General features: G+C 46.4%; 1 protein-coding gene across 1 annotated transcript; it reads right to left on the reverse strand.

Moving 5' to 3' along the window:
* Positions 1-7125: 7125 nt before the first annotated feature.
* Positions 7126-19875, reverse strand: LOC137417396 (uncharacterized). Its single transcript, XM_068103300.2, has 2 exons — positions 19228-19875; positions 7126-10341 (listed from the first exon to the last, which is right to left on the reverse strand). The coding sequence occupies exons 1-2, from the start codon at positions 19634-19636 to the stop codon at positions 9728-9730; spliced, it is 1023 nt and encodes a 340-aa protein (XP_067959401.2). The 5' UTR covers positions 19637-19875; the 3' UTR covers positions 7126-9727.
* Positions 19876-21645: the final 1770 nt, after the last annotated feature.

Consider the following 21645-nt stretch of genomic DNA (forward strand, 5'->3'; position numbering starts at 1 on the left):
GGTTGGAGCACGAGGGGTTGGAGAGCGAGGGGTTGGAGAGCGAGGAGCTAGGGGTTGGAGAGCGAGGGGTTGGAGAGCGAGGGGTTGGAGAGCGAGGGGTTGGAGAGCGAGGGGTTGGAGAGCGAGGGGTTGGAGAGCGAGGAGCTAGGGGTTGGAGAGCGAGGAGCTCGGGGTTGGAGAGTGAGGAGCTAGGGGGTTGGAGCGAGGAGCTAGGTGTTGGAGAGCGAGGAGTTGGAGAGCGAGGGGTTGGAGAGCGAGGAGCTAGGGGTTGGAGAGCGAGGGGTTGGAGAGCGAGGGGTTGGAGAGCGAGGGGTTGGAGAGCGAGTCAGCGAGGGGTTGGAGAGCGAGGCGGGAGGGGTTGGAGAGCGAGGCGGGAGGGGTTGGAGAGCGAGGCGGGAGGGGTTGGAGAGCGAGGCACGAGGGGTTGGAGAGCGAGGCACGAGGAGTTGCAGAGCGAGGAGCGAGGGGTTGGAGTGCGAGGAGCGAGGGGTTGGAGCGAGGAGCTAGGTGTTGGAGAGCGAGGAGCTAGGGGTTGGAGAGCGAGGCGCAAGGGGTTGGAGAGCGAGGCGGGAGGGGTTGGAGAGCGAGGCACGAGGGGTTGGAGAGCGAGGCACGAGGGGTTGGAGAGCGAGGCACGAGGGGTTGGAGAGCGAGGAGCGAGTGGTTGGAGAGCAAGGAGCGAGGGGTTGGAGAGCAAGGAGCGAGGGGTTGGAGAGCATGGAGCGAGGGGTTGGAGAGCAAGGAGCAAGGGGTTGGAGAGATGAGCTCGGGGTTGGAGTGCGAGGGGTTGGGGAGCGAGGAGCGAGGGGTTGGAGAGCGAGGGGCTAGGGGTTGGAGAGCGAGGGGCTAGGGGTTGGAGAGCGAGGGGCTAGGGGTTGGAGAGCGAGGGGCTAGGGGTTGGAGAGCGAGGGGCTAGGGGTTGGAGAGCGAGGAGCTAGGGGTTGGAGAGCGAGGAGCGAGTGGTTGGAGAGCGAGGAGCTCGGGGTTGGAGAGCGAGGAGCTAGGGGTTGGAGAGCGAGGCGCTAGGGGTTGGAGAGCGAGGCGCTAGGGGTTGGAGAGAGAGGAGCGAGTGGTTGGAGAGCGAGGAGTGAGGAGTTGGAGAGCAAGGAGCGAGAGGTTGGGGAGCGTGTAGCGAGGGGTTGGAGAGCGAGGAGCTCGGGGTTGGAGAGCGAGGAGCTAGGGGTTGGAGAGCGAGGCGCTAGGGGTTGGAGAGCGAGGCGCTAGGGGTTGGAGATAGAGGAGCGAGTGGTTGGAGAGCGAGGAGTGAGGAGTTGGAGAGCAAGGAGCGAGAGGTTGGGGAGCGTGTAGCGAGGGGTTGGAGAGCGAGGGGTTGGAGAGCGAGGGGTTGGAGAGCGAGGGGTTGGAGAGCGAGGGGTTGGAGAGCGAGGAGCTAGGGGTTGGAGAGTGAGGAGTTGGAGAGCGAGGAGCGAGGGGTTAGAGAGCGAGGAGCGAGGGGTTAGAGAGCGAGGAGCGAGGAGTTGGAGAGCAAGGAGCTAGGGGTTGGAGAGCGAGGAGCTCGGGTTTGGAGTGTGAGGGGCGAGGAGTTGGAGAGCGAGGAGCGAGGGGTTAGAGAGCGAGGAGCGAGGGGTTAGAGAGCGAGGAGCGAGGAGTTGGAGAGCAAGGAGCTAGGGGTTGGAGAGCGAGGAGCTAGGGGTTGGAGAGCGAGGCGCTAGGGGTTGGAGAGCGAGGCGCTAGGGGTTGGAGATAGAGGAGCGAGTGGTTGGAGAGCGAGGAGTGAGGAGTTGGAGAGCAAGGAGCGAGAGGTTGGGGAGCGTGTCGCGAGGGGTTGGAGAGCGAGGGGTTGGAGAGCGAGGGGTTGGAGAGCGAGGGGTTGGAGAGCGAGGAGCTAGGGGTTGGAGAGCGAGGAGCTAGGGGTTGGAGGGCTAGGGGTTGGAGAGAGAGGAGCGAGTGGTTGGAGAGTGAGGAGTTGGAGAGCAAGGAGCTCGGGTTTGGAGTGTGAGGGGCGAGGAGTTGGAGAGTGAGGAGTTGGAGAGCGAGGAGCGAGGGGTTAGAGAGCGAGGAGCGAGGGGTTAGAGAGCGAGGAGCGAGGAGTTGGAGAGCGAGGAGCTAGGGTTTGGAGAGCGAGAAGCTAGGGGTGGGGGGAGCGAGGAGTTGGAGAGTGAGTGAAGGGTTGGAGAGTGAGGAGCAAGGAGTTGGAGAGGAGAATGAGGAGCGATTGGAGAGGAGAATGAGGAGCGATTGGGGAGGTGATGTAGGAGCGATTGGAGGGGAGTGTGAGGGATTGGAGAGGCGTGTGAGGAAGTATTGGAGAGGAGTGTGAGGAGGTATTGGAGGGGAGTGTGAGCAGGAGTGGGATTGGAGAGGCGTGAGGATGGAGAGAGGAGAGTGTCAGGTGGAGAGGAGTGAGGGGTCACATATTATGTGAAATAAATAAATTGTGTTCATTGCACCATTTCTGGATCTGATGAATTGCCAGCAACCATTTTGTAAAATTTAATGTGCAACATCTAATTCAAGATGTCCAAATGTCACACACGTCCATGCCTGTGGGATTCCCACGGGTGACCCCACTAGTCTATCAATATTGTTGAAATGAGGATCAAATAGCTGTATTTTGAAATATGTTGAAAAAGTCAAAACTTTACATGGGGTGTACTTACTTTTTCACGTGACTGTATGCGACCAAGACGTCTTCTTCTTCGTCTTCAAAATATGTTTATAAACACCCTCTTAATTAACCCTCTTAATTACGTTTAGACTACTGTTACCCCTCAGACCTTTGACGACACTTTAATTTACACAAGACCCTTAATACCAACAAGACCCCCAAAGACCCCAGACACCCCAAAGACCCAAGACACCCCAAAGACCCAAGGCACCCCAAAGACCCAAGGCACCCCAAAGACCCAAGGCACCCCAAAGACCCAAGGCACCCCAAAGACCCAAGACACCCCAAAGACCCAAGACACCCCAAAGACCCAAGACACCCCAAAGACCCAAGACACCCCAAAGACACAAGACACCCCAAAGACCCAAGACACCCCAAAGACCCAAGACACCCCAAAGACCCAAGACACCCCAAAGACCCAAGACCCCCCAAAGACCCAAGACACCCCAAAGACCCAAGACACCCCAAAGACCCAAGACACCCCAAAGACCCAAGACACCCCAAAGACCCAAGACACCCCAAAGACCCAAGACACCCCAAAGACACAAGACACCCCAAAGACCCAAGACACCCCAAAGACCCAAGACACCCCAAAGACCCAAGACACCCCAAAGACCCAAGACACCCCAAAGACCCAAGACACCCCAAAGACCCAAGACACCCCAAAGACCCAAGACACCCCAAAGACCCAAGACACCCCAAAGACCCAAGACACCCCAAAGACCCAAGACACCCCAAAGACCCAAGACACCCCAAAGACCCAAGACACCCCAAAGACCCAAGACACCCAAAAGACCCAAGACACCCCAAAGACCCAAGACACCCCAAAGACCCAAGACACCCCAAAGACCCAAGACACCCCAAAGACCCAAGACACCCCAAAGACCCAAGACACCCCAAAGACCCAAGACACCCAAAAGACCCAAGACACCCCAAAGACCCAAGACACCCCAAAGACCCAAGACACCCCAAAGACCCAAGACACCCCAAAGACCCAAGACACCCCAAAGACCCAATACACACAAAGACCCACACCCTGAAGACCCAAAAGACCCCAAAGAGCCAAAACACCCCAAAGAGCCCAAACACCCTGAAGACCCAAAAGACACCAAAATGGTCAAAGATGCCTATCCCTCTGAAACAACGTGTGGTGAGGCGCCGAGTCAATATGCGCATATTGAGCATTGCGCGCCGAAAAACGCTAGTTTTGTTAAGAGTGTACATGGAAAACCGTTGAATGGAGGAAATTTAAACTTTACCACATGTTCCATGACAATTTGATATCGCGCATATTGAGCATGGATTAAAAACAGTCCAAAGGAAGAAATTGAAACTTTCCCACATTACATGACCATTTGATATAGCGTATATTAAAAACATTCCAATGGAGGAAATTGAAACTTTACCACATGTTCCATGACCATTTGATATAGCGTATATTGAGCATAGATTAAAAACAGTCCAAAGGAGGAAATTGAAACTTTCCCACGTTACATGACCATTTGATATAGCGTATATTAAAAACATTCCAAAGGAGGAAATTGAAACTTTCCCACGTTACATGCCCATTTGATATAGCGTATATTGAGTGTAGATTAAAAACATTCCAACGGGGGAAATTGAAACTTTCCCACGTTACATGCCCATTTGATATAGCGTATATCGAGTGTAGATTAAAAACATTCCAACGGGGGAAATTGAAACTTTCCCACGTTACATGCCCATTTGATATAGCGTATATTGAGTGTAGATTTAAAACATTCCAACGGGGGAAATTGAAACTTTCCCACGTTACATGCCCATTTGATAGAGCGTATATTGAGTGTAGATTAAAAACAGTCCAAAGGAGGAAATTGAAACTTTCCCATGTTACATGCCCATTTGATATAGCGTATATTGAGTGTAGATTAAAAACAGTCCAAAGGAGGAAATTGAAACTTTCCCACGTTACATGCCCATTTGATATAACGCATATTGAGTGTAGATTAAAAACAGTCCAAAGGAGGAAATTGAAACTTTCCCACGTTACATGCCCATTTGATATAGCGTATATTGAGTGTAGATTAAAAACAGTCCAAAGGAGGAAATTGAAACTTTCCCACGTTACATGCCCATTTGATATAACGTATATTGAGTGTAGATTAAAAACAGTCCAAAGGAGGAAATTGAAACTTTCCCACGTTACATGCCCATCGAGTGTAGATTAAAAACATTCCAACGGGGGAAATTGAAACTTTCCCACGTTACATGCCCATTTGATATAGCGTATATTGAGTGTAGATTAAAAACATTCCAACGGGGGAAATTGAAACTTTACCACATGTTACATGACCATTTCATATAACGCATATTGAGCGTACATCGTGACATTACGAAACGAGAATCATTGTAATCACCTCAGCCTTTATTGTGCTCGGCTGGTGAAAAAAGTGAAGCAGAAGTACAATTTGGCATTTCAACGCTCTCCTGCTCAAGAGTTTAACGATTCCCCATTTTAACGATTTAACGTTAAAAGGTTTTAACGTTAACTTTTTAAAGTCCTTTAAACTTTAAGTTTAAACTCAACTTTAAGTCCGTTAACTTTTAACGTTAACGTTAAGTTAAAAATTTAACGTTAAAAGCGACTTGGTAAAGGTTTATGAATGTACTCTGTAGCAGAATTTTCAAAGTTAAGTATAATTTGCACAAATTTGCCTCAGAAGTGTAGATTGATGCAATTACATATTTGCTGCCTCAATAAAACCAGAGGAGTTGGCTCGCACCAAGTCCTTCTCAAGACTGTGCGAGGTAAGTCTTCTATGAATACCATCTCGTTGTTTTTGTTTTTGCCCCTCTCCCGCACAGTGGGAGACGGACTTTTGCAATAACTTGTGTGTGTGTCCGGGTCGTAACTTTTTGCCATTTGAATTTTGTCTTCAAATTTTCAACAAAGCTTTATTATGAAAATATGAAGAAGACAAATTATTAATGATTTGTTCAAAAGGTCAAAGGTCAGCATCACATAAAATCATCAATTTTCATGCATTTGACCTAAACTTCAAATAATTTGCATATTGGGTCACCGAATTGGTTTACCAATCAAAAGCTAGAATACTATTATTATTTTTTAGAACAAAAGGTCATAGGTCAAGGTTGCATAACATTGTCAATTTTCATCTGATCGACCTTTAATTTTAAAAAAATGGTATATTGGGTCAATGAATTGATTTACCAATCAAAAGTTAGAAGCTGATTGTTTGTTTTTAGATCAAAAGGTGAAGGATGCAGGAAATCATCAATTTGCATCCAATTCACTTGAAATAAAATATATTTGATTCACTTGAAATTTCAGCAAGGTTTGCCTATTGCGTCACTGAAGCATTTTGCTTTTGAGGTCAAAATCGCCTAAAATCGTCAATGTTTTGTATTTTCTTCAGGTGTTTTCATGATGCTTAGCATCCGGAAGAAGTCTGAATACAACGCAGACGTGCTTTGCATTTTCAGATGCTTTCTCGTTTATTTTTTAATTAGAATGCCATGCTGTGGAAGGACCTATGCAATCACTGGCGTGGATAAGTAACTGCGTGATGATTTTTACCCGATTTCACCAAATTATGCGGCAAAATGGTTTACTGCTCCACACCTGTCCGAGCATGATGAAAACAGGTTCAGGGATCAGTTTTCACAGCTACCGTATTTATTCTACGAATCACTTTCACTCGTTAGAAATGGCATGGGAATGATTTGTTTGGGAGTGATTTCTGCAACGTGGTAGTGATTTTACCATACTTCGGTAGTTGATTTCATGAGATTACATGAGTAAACAAGCGGACTGTTTATGTGTTTTTGCCTGCGACATGTCACAGGTCCACAAGGGCTTCGCGTTGTGTTATTATTGGGGCTCTTGTTAAAGGTCATTTTTGAAATGTGCACTCATTGGTTGGACAGCTGCCGGACCACACCCACATCTGTCACTTGACTCCACCCACCATAGCGCCGAGACAAAATGAAATGGCTGCCATATTGGTTTTCTGGTTAGTCTAACAATTAGGCCTGAAGGCCTCTACTGATTATACACTGCCCGGGTTTATTGTGTCAGATTTCCATTGGCCTTGTTTGTGTCGAGTGTTATTGACGATGAGGGACTTCAGTGTTGAAGGAAAAGACGTTGAAGGCGTTCGGAGTCCGAATCAATCTTTTATAGTCCAGGAGCCTAACAGAACCCAAAATTGCTGTCCACACAATTTTTTTTATGGCCGACTATTGTTCATATAGGTCCCGAGGTCAAGAATCCAGAGGGTGTCAAAAATATTGCCAGGAGGCATTTTTAAAATGAAGATTAAAACATTTTTGTACGCATCCTTAAGCCTTATTGTTCCAAAGTGAAATATTGTTCTATAAATAGCGCAAAAACCAATATGGCCGCTAAAATCGACGTGAAAAGGAATTATTTTCTCATATAATCGTGCAGCACCTTAAACTGAAGGGAACGTAATGTAGAATCATAATACAGTAAGTAAAATGCAATGTTTTATTCATAGAACCAAGCAGATCCATTTCCAATGATTCACAATTCGTTTTGCTCATTACCTTCCATGTCACCAAAATCTTCAACATCTTTTGTCAGTGAGTTGCAGCATGATTTAACCCCTGAATATCCACAGAAAACATTGCTAACCAAGTTATTGTTCACACGTGTATCATGCTCAACACAAAAATCAGGTGCAAGTGGTGTGCTCACAATGATATTGAGAGAGATGAGACATCGGTTTTGATCAACTTTCTCCCAGCCGTGTCGAACTGGGTCGAGAGAGAGCCGGGTTCTGCACCATCGCACTCATCCAAACAAGTACTTGCTGATGGCACCCCTTCACATGTTCCTGGAATGCTTCTGAAGTCGGGAGCAACACACACAATTTGAGAGCAGATGTTAGGGATTTGCCCGTTTTCTGCACCCACGCCATCTGTCGGCACTCTATTATGATCTCGCAAGATGTCTGCCCGTAGGAGGCTGCCATGAAGCTGGTCGCTTGCTTCTCTATAATCTTCCATGGTCGATAAGGTATTCCCAATTTCAGTGAGCATGTGTCCTTTTCTGGCTACTTCAAGGGCAGTGACCTTGTCGATGCCATACGTGGTTGCAATCTCCTTGGCTGGGTAGCAGAAAGTGGAACAATGTCCTCCCACGACCCAAAGTGTCCCTCTTCCATTTTAGCCTTTTATTTCAAGAAGCAATATGTGATATTTTCCAGCTTAAGCATTAGAGCATTGATTTTCAGGTGTTCATTAATCATAGCATCTTTACTTCACGCAAGCGTTCATTCGAAGGTTACTAAGGAACAACAGACAGACTCCGGTTGCAACTTGTTAATTGTGATATTTCCTGCAATATTTAATTTGACCACTCCGGCACTCTCCTGTATTTCAGAAAAGACTAGAACGGCAGTCGGTAGAGAGCATCCCTCCGCCAGGTAAATTTTGTATCCCACTGATGGGCTGGATCTGGATTCGGACCTGAACCCAAATCTAATCGGTTTGTACGTGTCACCAAACCAACTCATCACCTAGTTCAGTCATAACTCATCCATAACTTTATTAAAATATCATGTTGTATATCACTTTTCGCCCGATCTCTCAGTGGTGAAGAATAACTTGGAAATTAAATAATCCTTGCATCCGAATCCATATTCAGATCTTCACCAAAATCAAATCGAATCGTCCTTGTCACACACAACTCAACCTCTCCACCAAGTTTCATCCAAATCCGTCCACAACTTTTTGAGATATCCTGCTATATATCGTTTTCAGCCCTATCTCCCAGTGGTGAAGAATCACTTTAAAAATTCTACCAGCCAGATCAGAATCCGGATCTTCACCAAAATCTAATAATTTCGTCCTTGTCACATACACTACCTCTCTGCCAAATTTCGTCTGAATCGGTCCACAACTTTTTGAGATATCTTGTTAACAGACAGACAGACAGACAAACAAACAAGAAGACATCATGCAGAGCACGATACTTGTAAAATGCACCCACCTCCCCGAAAAAATGGATGCAAATGATCCAGCAAATTGTCCATTTCATTAAGATCAAAATTGACGATCTTTATCAAAGCTCGGGTCAATTGGATGAAGTGATATTTTTAGATGAAAATTGATTTTGGAAGTTTGACCTTGAGTTGACCTTTGACATTTAAACCTCAAAAATAGTTGGTTTCCCAATTTAGTGACTAAATGCACAAATGCTGTTCAATTTTCAAGTCAATCGGATGAAAATTGACCGTTTTTCAAATGAAAAATGACGATTTTAGAAATCCGACCTCCAGATGACTTTTGACCTCAAAATCAATAGACTGCTCAACTGTGACGACCTCTACAACTTGGTGAAGTTTCATGACGATTCGTTTAGAATTGTGACCTGTAGGCAAGTGACAAACAAACAGACAGAATAACAAACGCAACTGACGTTGATACCTGAAAAATCTTCGATTTTGCAAGTAACAAACAGACAGACAGACAGGGGTGAAAACATAACCTCCATCCACCTTTGGTGGCAGAGGTAATAAAGGACTGAATCCTTCAGCACACACTGTGGGAATATGGACTCCCGTTGGTGGAAATCTCTACCTGTGGGTTTCAGAAGGTGGAATGGAGTCTTCCCAGGACTCAAAGTATGCACCTCCATTTCGGTGAAGGATCACGTTACATAGACCAAGTTGTGAAGTTTTGTTGTTCTCATATCTTTGTTCGAAGAGGTATTTTCACGATAGTCACTGAACACGAGACAGCCTCCAATTGTACTTTGTTTGCAGTAATATTCCCTGGTAGTGTTTTTCAGACCTCAGTGAAGTTCTTCTTAAGTACTTCCGTATCCAGTTGACTCGATCCCACCCTCTTGGTCTCGGGAATTTATTACGATTCGTTCTCCATCCCAGTTGAGCTGACTTCTTATGAGCCATTCCAATGAGCCTTTCTTGTTTTTCCCCAATATGTCAAGCTCTTTTTTATATTTATTTAATTACAGGTTTGATTCGGTAGTCTGTTGATCCGTGTGTACTGTGGAAAATCTGGTTAAGTATAAAACCTCTCTCTACCCAACATTTGCATGCGCATGGGTTCTCACCAGTGTGAATTGGCATGTTTCGTGCACCTTATTTGCCGGCTGAACCCCTTACCGCAGAAGGTGCAGATATAAGGCAATTCCCCTGTGTGAATTAGTGTGTGCCTACTCAACGTGGATTGATCAGAAAATGTCCTTGTACAAACTTTGCAACTGTACGGGCGCTCTCCAGTATGAACTCGAATGTGCTTCTGACAATTCGATGCCAAACTGAAGCACTTCCTGCACACACTGCAGGCATACGGCTTCTCTCCCGTGTGCGTCCGTGTATGCTGTTTAAGAGCTGATGAATCAGAGAAGCTCTTTGCGCATATCATACACGTGAACGGACGCTCGCCCGTGTGAATTCGCGTATGCGTCCGAAGGTTTGACGCTGAGAAGAATTCTTTCCTGCACACGTTGCAGGTATGCAGCTTCTTTCCGGAATGTATTCGAGTGTGTTTCGAAAAATCGCATTTCACATGTGTACTAAAAGGACAGTCGGTGCAGCAGTACATTTTATCCGTGGAAACTGGGAAGTGCTTCTCCATGTGCACTTGCAAAGTAGCCTTTGTGGTGAAGCTGTTAGAACATGAGGTGCAGGTGAACTTCTTGATGAGCTTTACCCTTCTTCCTGAAAAGATCATTCACACACAAGAAAAAGCAAGTGACTTAGTACAGTACTTATTGCACTGGACAGTCTTCTTTAAAATCAGGTCTTTGTCGCGTTACCGTTTATCATTCATTAAGAAATGATTTTATCACTTGTTTATTTCTTGTTAAAAAGAGGAACAGGGGGTGGTGGTGAAAAAGGGAGAATTTCTTTTTAATACCTACCATATAAAACACAATGAGTGTTTGTGTATTTGTACAGACATCTGTCCCCCTTCATAAGGGTAGGATTTAAAGGCCAATCTTTTAACACAAAAGTGTGTTCACTACGGTCAATTTTTTGAGGATAAAACAAACTCGAAAATTTTTTCCATTAAAGAGTAATTATGTCTTCTGATAGAAATGTAGATGGTGGCTTGCAAACCGAGCCTCAAGGGCAGTGTACAGTCGTGTTTTTTTTTTTTTAATAACATTAAATACAAGGTGCAGGAAGGTGAAATTAAATGACGCATGCATGAGCAATGCATGCAGAGTAAAACGAGTGTTCATTTACATCCGTAGGATGTGCCCATCCGTCAGGAAGGGCATCCGGCCATAACGACATTGCCTCAAAAAGAGAACCATGACAATTACAACTACATATGGGCAGGGTACAGCCCGAAGTGGAGATCGGTTTCTGAGGTTTGGGACATGGAATGTAGGGACAATGACAGGGAGATCAGGAGAAGTGGTGGAAGTATTGGTCAGAAGAAGAGTGGACATATGTTGTGTGCAAGAGACGAGATGGAAGGGAAGTGGTGTGAGAATGGTGAAGGGTAGGCAGGGACAGAAATACAAGTTTATGTGGCAAGGGTGCCTGGAGGGCGTGAATGGTGTTGGTGTCCTGTTTTCTGAGGAGTTTGTAGACAGTGTGGTGAGTGTGACTAGAGTGAGTGATAGGTTGATGATGGTGAAAATGATGATTGTAAAGCTCTTGGTGAAACATCATCTCGGGATATGCTCCGCAGGTTGGTCGAAGCGATGAAGAGAAGGACAAGTTCTGGTGTGCGATAGAAAGCTGATGGAAAACGTGAAAGATGAGGAAGTTGTTGTGGTAGGAGGAGACCTAAATGGACATGTGGGAAGGAGTATGGATGGTTTTGAGGGAGTTCATGGGGGTTACGGATATGGTGTGAGAAATGGAGAAGGTGAAAGGATTTTGGAGTTTGCTGCTGGAGCTGATTTGTTGATTTGTAATACTTAGTTCCAGAAAGAGGATAATAAGCTTGTTACATACACGTCAGGTGGGTCGACGACAACCGTTGACTACCTGATGGTGCGTAGGCGAGATAGGGGGCACCTCCGGGACACAAAGTTGATCCCGGGGGAGGAGGCTGTTTCACAGCACCACTTGGTTGTCTGCGACATAAGGGTGAAAGGTGCGAGGAGAATGTGAAGTACCAACCGAGAATGAAGGTGTGGAGGTTGAAAGAGGTGATAGTAAGGGAGGCATTAAAAGAGAGGCTGAGTAGGGTTGAGGATGATGTGGTTGAGCTTGAAAGTGGTTGGATGTCAATGAAAGCTAGTCTGTTGGGATCTGATGCGTTGGTGAGGTATGTGGATGGACAAAAGGACCACCGAGGCACTCGGAAACATGGTGGTGGGATGATGAAGTTGGAAAGAGGATTGACGAGAAGAGGAAGAAGTTCAAGGAGTGGCAGAAGGTGAAGGGTACAGGAGCAAAAACAGCAGAGCATGAACGTTATAAGGCAGCCAGGAAGGCTGCAAAGAAAGAGGTAGCAAAGGCGCAGGAGGCATGTAGGAAAATGTTCGGAGAACGCTTGGATTCGGAAGAGGGTCAGAAAGCAGTCTTCAGGCTTGCAAAGCAGATAGCGAAAGAGAGGTGTGATGTGATGGGGGCGAGTTGCTTGAAGGATGAAGTGGGACAAATCGTTGTCGACCCAGATGGAATTAAAGGAAGATGGAAAAGATATATGGAAATGCTGTTGAATACAGAGAATGAATGGGATGGCAACATAGAGAGTAACCCAGTTTTAGGACCTGCAGAGAAGATAACTGAGAAGAAAGTTGAGGAAGCGATAAAAGCAATGAAGGGTAGAAAAGCGGGAGGGTCGACGGGAGTTGTGGGAGACATGTTGAAGGCAGCAAGAAGTTGGGGTGTGAAGAGAATGACATAGATATGTAATCTGGTGGTGAAAGAAGGCCGCATTCCAGTGGATTGGGAACTGAGTACCCTCGTCCCTCCACACAAGGGGAAAGGTGACCCTCTGGAGTGTGGCTCGTACCGAGCGATAAAGTTATTGGAGCATGGAATGAAGGTATTGGAAAGGGTGTTGGAGAGGAGGATAAGGAAGAAAGTGAAGATTGACGAAATGCAGTTTGGATTCATGCCAGGAAGAGGAACGACAGACGTGCTTTTCATTGTGAGGCAGTTGCAGGAGAAGTACATGGAGAAGAGGAAGAAGTTGTTTCTTGGGTTTGTTGATCTGGAGAAAGCATTCGATAGGGTTCCACGCAAAGTATTGACATGGGCATTGAGGAAGTTATGAGTGGAGGAATGGTTGATCAGAGTAGTGATGGCAATGTACAAAAGAGCGCGCACAGCTGTAAGGATGAAGGACAGGAACAGTGGTGAGTTTGAGGTGAAGGTGGGAGTGCATCAGGGGTCGGTACCAAGTCCACTACTATTTGTAGCTGTTATGGAGGTGCTGGCTCAGAACGTAAAGGAGGGTTTACCGTGGGAGTTGTTGTATGCAGATGATCTGGTGTTGATTGCGGAAAGTATGGATGGACTGAAGGAAAAGATGAACAAGTGGAAGGAATGTATGGAAACAAAAGGCCTGAAGGTGGATATCGGAAAGACGAAGGTGATGGCAAGTGGTAAAGCATGTGGTGAGGTGGAAAGAACTGGGAAGTGGCCCTGTGCTGTGTGTAGGAAGGGTGTCGGAGTGAACTCCATTCAATGTACAATGTGCGCTGAGTGGGTTCATCAAAAATGTCGTGGTCTGAGAGGGTCATTAACCAATGTGGCAGCTACATTAAAAATGTAAGGTGTGCACAGAGGGAGCTGCAGATGGAGGAAATGTTGAGTTGGATCTTGGAGACGGCGTGAAGCTGGAAGGTGTGAAAACATTTTGCTACCTCGGAGACATGCTGAATGGAGAAGGTGGATCAGACTCGGCAACGGTTGCTAGAGTGAGATGTGCATGGAAGAAGTTTCGGGAACTGAGTGGCATGCTGATGATGAGGGGAGTGTCGTTGAAGTTGAAGGGAAAGGTGTATGCTGCATGTGTGAGAAGTGTTATGATTTATGGGAGCGAGACATGGGTAATGAACGTAGAGCAGCAACAAAGGTTGGAAAGGGTGGAAATGCGAATGGTTCGACGGATGTGCGGAGTATCGTTGAGAGAGAGAGGAAGACAAATGATGAATTGCGAAAGATGATGGGAATAGAGCCTGTGATTGATGCTGTGAAGAGGAACAGGTTGAGATGGTTTGGTCATGTGTTGAGGAAGGATGAAAGTGACTGGTTGAGAAGAGTGATGGAAATGAATGTAGAAGGAAGTAGAGGAGGAGGAAGACCGAGAAAGACTTGGCTAAAGATGGTGGAAGAAGAAATGCGGGCAAGGGGGTTAACAAGGAGAGATGCAGAAAATAGGGCAAAATGTAGAAGATTGTCATGGGGACCGCAAGGCTAACCCCCGCTCTGGTAGGGAAAATGGCCTTTAAAATGGATGTTGTTGTTGTTGTTGTATTTACATCCGTAGGATGTCTAATAAATGAAGAAGATATAGGCAAACCAAATACTAGGCCGAGACGTCAGACATTTGCACGCTAACGAGGCTGCACCGTCAAATAAGCTGTTCCAACTCGCCATTTTTGATGGGCTTTTTCTAGTAGGATACAAGGCTCTTAATGGAGCTGTTACACACATGGACATACAGACGGATACACAAGACATAACACAGGACTGTTAGACGAGACAAACAGCCACTGAGCTTGGGGAAAGTGCCGTCACTTCCCTGGTTACTCTGGGTACCGGTCACAACAATAGCGCCGCCTTTCTCACTGTACTCAGCCGGGCATTTCTTAAGGTGGAATTTCTTCCTTCCCATGGATGCCAACATATGAGGCTTGTCCGTGCTCTTATCCTTCAGGGAAATACCACAACTATACAAGATAGAAAACAACCGATGGACAAAAATGCTCATTGGGAGAACCAACAAAGCACTCAAGAAATTGGTACCAAAATCATCCCCATTAAAGGAACTCAACATCGTGAGTGTTGCAACGGCACTGCTCATAAAATAAAAGAAAAAAGAAAACAACACCGCAAGAAGAGCAAATCAGCCCAAACAGACAGAGACCAGGCACCACCATGGAAACTCAGGCTAGAGGCACAAAGAGGGCAACTGAGAAAAGAAACGGGACAAATACAGTAATTTATAAGGGGGATCGAAGGCCAAAGCCAATGAGGAGAATCCAAACAAGAGAAAAATGACCACAGTGTCATCACCAGCTGCGACGTGTAGAATCATGAGGATATCCATTGCAATATGCGCTACCAAATTCGACCAGTCATAAAATTATACGCATGCACTAGCGTTTTTTTGTCTTTCAGCTAAATTTATTCTGGTTTCTTCAAACAAATCGCGATTTTAGTCCACGATGTTCTTACCTCATACCAACGCACATCCGAGTGTATGCGCATGCGCTATTCAAAAAGGCACCACAAGAACAACAACAACAACAACAACAACGCGGTCCTCTTATAGAGCTGCTCATTGCAGCTATAAATTAAAAACAAATACAAAATTGGAAATAAAGACCGAGAGGTAACGGATGCTGAAAGCCAACTCAAAATGGAGGTGATCGCAAGAAAGATAAATAAAAAAAAAACTATGACGAAGTCAATAAAGGGAGAGAACAGAACAGCATGTTTGAAAATAACCTGAAAAGATTCTACCACGAACTAGGGAAACAAAAGGAAAACGTGTCAAATCCCCTGGAGAATCATAAACTTGAAATTTTTTCGAAACAAATCAATGAGGACCCAAAATACCACAACAAAGAGGTGGACTGGATCCGAAACTTGGAAAACAAAACAACATATAAAGGAAATGCCTTCAGTGGTATTTAATGAAGAAAAAAATAAAACAACTAGTAAAAATGGCAAAATTGAAAAGCCCACACTCAGATGGAATTCCAAACTTCTGGTTAAAGCAACTAGATGCGCTCCACAACCACTACGCTCGAGTATTCAACAAACTTATCCAAAGGGAGGAGACCTTGGACGAAAGGCTCATACAAGGTAACACCATTCTCATCAACTCAAAGTCTATAGACCAATAACCTGTCTGCCAACAACGTACAAACTCCTGATGGTAATAATCACCTAAATGATATACCGTCACCCAACACAAGAAGGAGGCAGTGAGGCAGAACAGAGGGATGTAAAAGAGGATGTTATGGTATGATAGACCACCTCCGACTAAAGAAGGCCATACTCGAAAATTGCAATACAAGAAGAACAAAAATATCCACAGCATGGATAGTCTACAAAAATGCTTTTGATAGTGTCCCACACTCATGGATGATACAATACATGCAATTGTACAAGATCAACCTCCAAGTAATCAAACTGACAGAGAAAGCAATGGAGCTTTGGAATACCACATTGATATTACAGCATTCGGAAAGAATGATCGAAATACCAGGAGTGAAGATACGGTGTGGAATATTGCAGGGAGACAGCCTTGAACTCCTCCTGTTTTGCCTAGCCCTGGGCCCACTGAGCAACATCATGAATGAGCAAGGACATGGATACACCCTCACATCAAGAACAAGAAAACTTCACAAACTGGTCCATGAATCATGATTCCCTTACTGAAATGGAGGTGGATACTTAAAGCCCCGGAAGGACTCCGTTCCACCTTCTGAAACCTACATATGGAGATAGCAAAACACACACACACACACACACAAACACACACACACACACCAAGCCAGAAAAGGTATCCCAATCACCTTGCAAAAAACTTCCAAAAACAGGCGTGATTCGAAGATGTCACACACCAAACCAAAACAGCAACGAATACAGCCCCAATGATTGCAAACAAGACAAAAGAAAAATACAAGATGAAATACCAGCAGACACTACATGGCCAAAAGTATGCGGACACACCTTCTAATAAATGGATTCTGCTGTTTTAGCCACACCCATTGCTGACAGGTATTTTTTTTTTAATCAATCACACAGCCATGTAATCTCCATAGACCAACATTGCCAGTAGAATGGGCCGTACTGAAGAGCTCAGTGACTTTCATCGTGGCACCGTCATAGGATGCCACCTTTCCAACAAGTCAGTTCATCAAATTTCTGCCCTGCCAGAGCTGCCCCGGTCAACTGCAAGTGCTGTTATTGTGAAGTGGAAACGTCTAGGAGCACTAACAGCTCAGCCACGAAGTGGTAGGCCACACAAGCTCACAGAACGGGACCGCCGAGTGCTGAAGCACGTAGCGTGTAAAAATCGTCTGTCCTCGGTTTCTTAAAAACCGTTCAACGAAGGAAATTGAAACATTCCCACATGTTACATGACCATTTGATATAGCGCATATTGTGTACATCGAAAACCATTCAATGGAGGAAATTGAAACTTTACCATATATTACATGACCATTTGATACGGTGCATATTGAGCATGCATCGATAACCATTCAACGGAGGAAATTGAAACTTTACCACATGTTACATGACCATTTGGGCAATTCCACGGTTACTCACATTACATATACATATATAGATGCATTAATGTAATGTATTGTAATGTGAGTAACCGTGGAATTGCGCATTTGATATAGCGCATATTGAGTGTACATCGAAAACCATTCAACGGAGGAAATTGAAACGTTACCATATGTTACATGACCATTTGATATAACGTATATTGAGTTTACATCGAAAACCATTCAACGGAGGAAATTGAAACTTTACCACATGTTACATGACCATTTGGGCAATTCCACGGTTACTCACATTACATATACATATATAGATGCATTAATGTAATGTATTGTAATGTGAGTAACCGTGGAATTGCGCATTTGATATAGCGCATATTGAGTTTACATCGAAAACCATTCAACGGTGGAAATTGAAACTTTACCATATGTTACATGGCCATTTGATATTGCGCATATTGAGCATACATCGAAAACCATTCAACGGTGGAAATTGAAACTTTACAACGTTACATAACCATTTGATATAGCGCATATCGAAAACCATGCGAAATTAGAATCATTGGAATACAAATTTGAAAGACTGTATGGGGTAAGTATTCTATGAATACCATGTAGTTTGTGCATGCATTCCTTTATCAAAAACTAGCAGAAGTACCTGGCATTGCCGGGCGGGGAAGGGGGAGGGGGAAGGGTAGGGGAGGGGAACGGGGGGGAGAGCGAGCCCCTTGGTAAAGCGAGCGATTTTTTTTTTTCATAGCGTCACAGCGTCATATCGTTCATATCGTTCATAGCGTTCATAGCGTTCATAGCGTTCATAGCGTCATAGCGTTCATAGCGTTCATAGCGTCATAGCGTTCATAGCGTCATAGCGTCATAGCGATTTTTTTTTTCATAGCGTCATAGCGTCATATCGTTCATAGCGTCATCACGTGATCGCTATAAGCGAATCAGCGCCCACCTGCTCTGATTCCGTGCGCTGAGGTAAATATGAATAAAAATATGGATCGTCAAATATTTTGAGTTCGGCCATGTTCGTCCCAGGCTCAATGGCCATGTCTATGTCAAATATCAAGCACGTAAGCCTCTCCGTTTAGGAGTCTATCGGTAACATTACACTGTAGCGGTTACCGCTGGATGCACACAATCGCCTTGCACCGGCCAGAACACGGCCAGACGCGCCTCTCCCGGGCATGCCCGGACTCACTGTTCCCGGGCACGCCCGAACCTCCCGGGCACGCCCGGTCTCGTCTTTCCCGGGCATGCCCGCTCTCGCCTTTCCAGGGCTCGCCCAGAGCGTCCGGGCATGCCCGCTATCGCCTTTCCAGTGCTCGCCCAGAGCGCCCGGGCACGCCCGCTATCGCCTTTCCAGTGCTCGCCCAGAGCGCCCGGGCATGCCCGCTCTTGCCTTTCCAGGGCTCGCCCAGAGCGTCCGGGCATGCCCGCTATCGCCTTTCCAGGGCTCGCCCAGAGCGTCCGGGCATGCCCGCTATCGCCTTTCCAGGGCTCGCCCAGAGCGCCCGGGCATGCCCGCTATCGCCTTTCCAGGGCTCGCCCAGAGCGTCCGGGCATGCCCGCTATCGCCTTTCCAGTGCTCGCCCAGAGCGTCCGGGCATGCCCGCTATCGCCTTTCCAGTGCTCGCCCAGAGCGCCCGGGCACGCCCAGCCTCGACTTGCCAGGCCGCAGCCAAACACGCCCGGGCAGGTCCAGACTCGCCTTTCCAAGGCTCGCCCTTGATACCCGGGCATGCCCGGTATAGCTTTTGCCGGGCAAACTTCCCGACATAAATGTGTATATATATTGCTGCCCGATAAACGGGCTTGTGAGAATACCTGAGCTGTTTTGTTTCAACAAAGCAACTCGGACGAATTCCGTCTTTGGTCGCGTCAATTCTTTCGACTCGCGTTGGAGCGCAGTTCCTTCAACACACACACACACACACACACACACACACACACACACACACACACACACACACACACACACACACACACACACACACACACACACACACACACACACACACACACACACACACACACACACACACACACACACACACACACACACACACACACACACACTTTTATATATATATAGATTAACTCATCATTTAGTTTCCTTAACGTAATCGATCATAAACTGCCTGCAGTTCGCAGAACTCACCATCCTCCAGGTAATTTCCTTTATCTACAGGACCAACCAAGTACTGGTCTTCGATCTTGATCCTGACTCCTGCAGGTCCTCCATTAGCATTAAGTTCTCCATCACGTCCTTGCGTATCCTCGCCGTCCTCTCCACATCCGGGCTCGACAGTCCATTCTGCTTCTCGCCACGCACAGCACGACTCCATGTACCGACAGAGCTCGACGTACATGGTGCAGGTGACCTTTCGTGCGGACAAAGCACGGATTCGAAATCTCACCGGAGCAGGCTCGGCTCGGGCACAGAGACCCCTGAGGATCTCGACCCCTAGACCCGTAACCGCAGCTCGGAGAGACTCCTCCGTTAGACCCTGGGTCTTCAACCAGGCGGGAACTGGACCGAGGTCGCCTCGAGCACGCCTCGTGTCCATTGTCCATCAATGATCATTGATCACGTACCCGCGCCGATTGATTAAAATAAATAATATGTTCTCAAGTTTGTATTTTTATTTTATTTTAGTCACGACTTTTATATATTCCTTTGTAGATGTAATTTAATCGACCAAAACAACATTTATATTTAAAACAACTCGACTGTTATATTCTCAATAATCTGTGAAGGTAAATTATTTAAAGGCATATTAAACACTTCCTTTTCCGGCAGCATATTGATTGGTTGATAGGTTGTTGTTGTTGTTTTTAGACGCCACAGGAGTACTCACTGTATTGTATTTGGATCCATTTCTTTTCAATGGGATCCATTTCATGCTGCTCCTGCTCCATGTGTGTGTCTGGTTCCGTCTTTTCGGACATACCGTTTGTCCTTGCGACGCGAACGCGATCGCGTGAAATCTCGCGAGAACACGCCACGCAACGATGGCTTGACAAATAAAGCAGTCTTGGTGTTGGTTATCATACCAAGAAAGATAAATATATTAAATAGGGATAATATATATTAAATAGGGATAACACAGACTTGGCATTTAATATGGTAAAGTGCGGTGCTACGCACACAACTTGCTTGCCAAAAAGGTAGTTGGATTGCGTTGGATAACCAAAAGAGTTTATTAAGAAAGCTCAAACTGTAGCACTGGGTGGGCTCGAGCTTGGACTTTGGAGCCCGCATAATCGCATATATGTGCCGGGGCCACGCCTCGTCCCCGGGCGTGGCCGATCTGTCGATAGGCGGGGCATGCCTTCCAGTTCCCCGCCTGGACGTTCGCGCCACCTGCTGGTGCGTTGAATTCGTGTCCTCTTGCTTGTGTCCGCCACACGCCCCCCCCCCCCCCCCCCCCCCAGAATTCCCACGCACCTGAAGGGTGAGTTTACGGGGAAGCAAAGCAATAATAACATTAATTTGCCTTCTCCATATTCTCATTAAACAAGAATGTATCAATTGAATGCAGGTTTATTAGCAACAACGATGAACAATCAATCTGCAAGACAAAGAAAGCGATGGTAGATATTAGAATAAGATAATAGATACAGAATATGCAAATAACAATGCGCAGTATTACACAAGATGAGAACGCAATAGAGAACAGCACCATACAAGAGTTGTCTATCTCCCTTTCCCAAAAACGTTCAATTGTGACACAGAATAGAACGAAACTGGAGACCGAGAAAAAGGATCACATGAGTTTATAATTGATATTCTACTGAATTGAATCGGGCTGGTGGTTTGATAATTCGCTTCGGGCGGCCCGTCACCACCCGATCAATCGTCGGAGTCCTCTGAGGGCAGTTCGTAATTTCCTGGTCCATTGTGGGAGTCTCCGGTGGGTGGTTCACTATCGCCCTGTCCGACGCCGGAGTCCCCTCCAGCTGGTCCATCATCACCCGAACCGTCAAGGGGGCAGAAATAGGCAGTGACCGTGGAGGTGTGGCGGTGGTCTGCACATGTGGTTGGTTAGCGACTCTCGCGGGTGGTGTCATCGCGGTGGTGGAGCGGAGTGTCTGTGATGGTAAGCCCGGCGCAATGACATGTTGGGGTTCACCCTTCTGGGGAGTGGTAACAGGATTGAGACAGACTCTTGGAGCGGCGATGGGTTGGGTACCAGACATTAAGTATTTCGGTACGATTGGCATAACACTTGGCATAACGGTTGGCAGCATGCCACTTTTGCCAGTCGTAGTGGGAGTTGTCATGCTGAAAGGCGTAAAACGTCGCAGGAACTTACGATTCCGGAGAGTGATTCTTCCGGAGCCATCCACCTTGACAACGTATTGATCGAATTGTTTTACCTCAATCACGGTTCCGGTCCGGTCCCATTTTCGTGGTTCCAGGCCGGTCTGGTTCTGGATCCGGACATGGTCCCCGACGGCCAGTGGAGGTAGTTTTGTCGTGTGTTCAGAGAGTCTTTCGATCTCCCTGGCATGCCGAATGCGCAAAGCTTCCTCACGATTGTTGCGTGTTTCCCGCCAGGTGTCCGATGGCAAG

Source organism: Myxine glutinosa, chromosome 1, assembly GCF_964187855.1.
Source record: "Myxine glutinosa chromosome 1, kmMyxGlut1.1, whole genome shotgun sequence".
NCBI lineage: Eukaryota > Metazoa > Chordata > Myxini > Myxiniformes > Myxinidae > Myxine > Myxine glutinosa.

Coding starts and splice junctions, on each gene's coding strand:
- LOC137417396 (XM_068103300.2), bottom strand. CDS start 19,636: ATGGACACGAGGCGTGCTCGAGGCGACCTCGGTCCAGTTCCCGCCTGG. Junction 10,342..19,227: donor AGGAAATTACCTGGAGGATG/GTGAGTTCTGCG, acceptor TGATCTTTTCAG/GAAGAAGGGTAAAGCTCATC.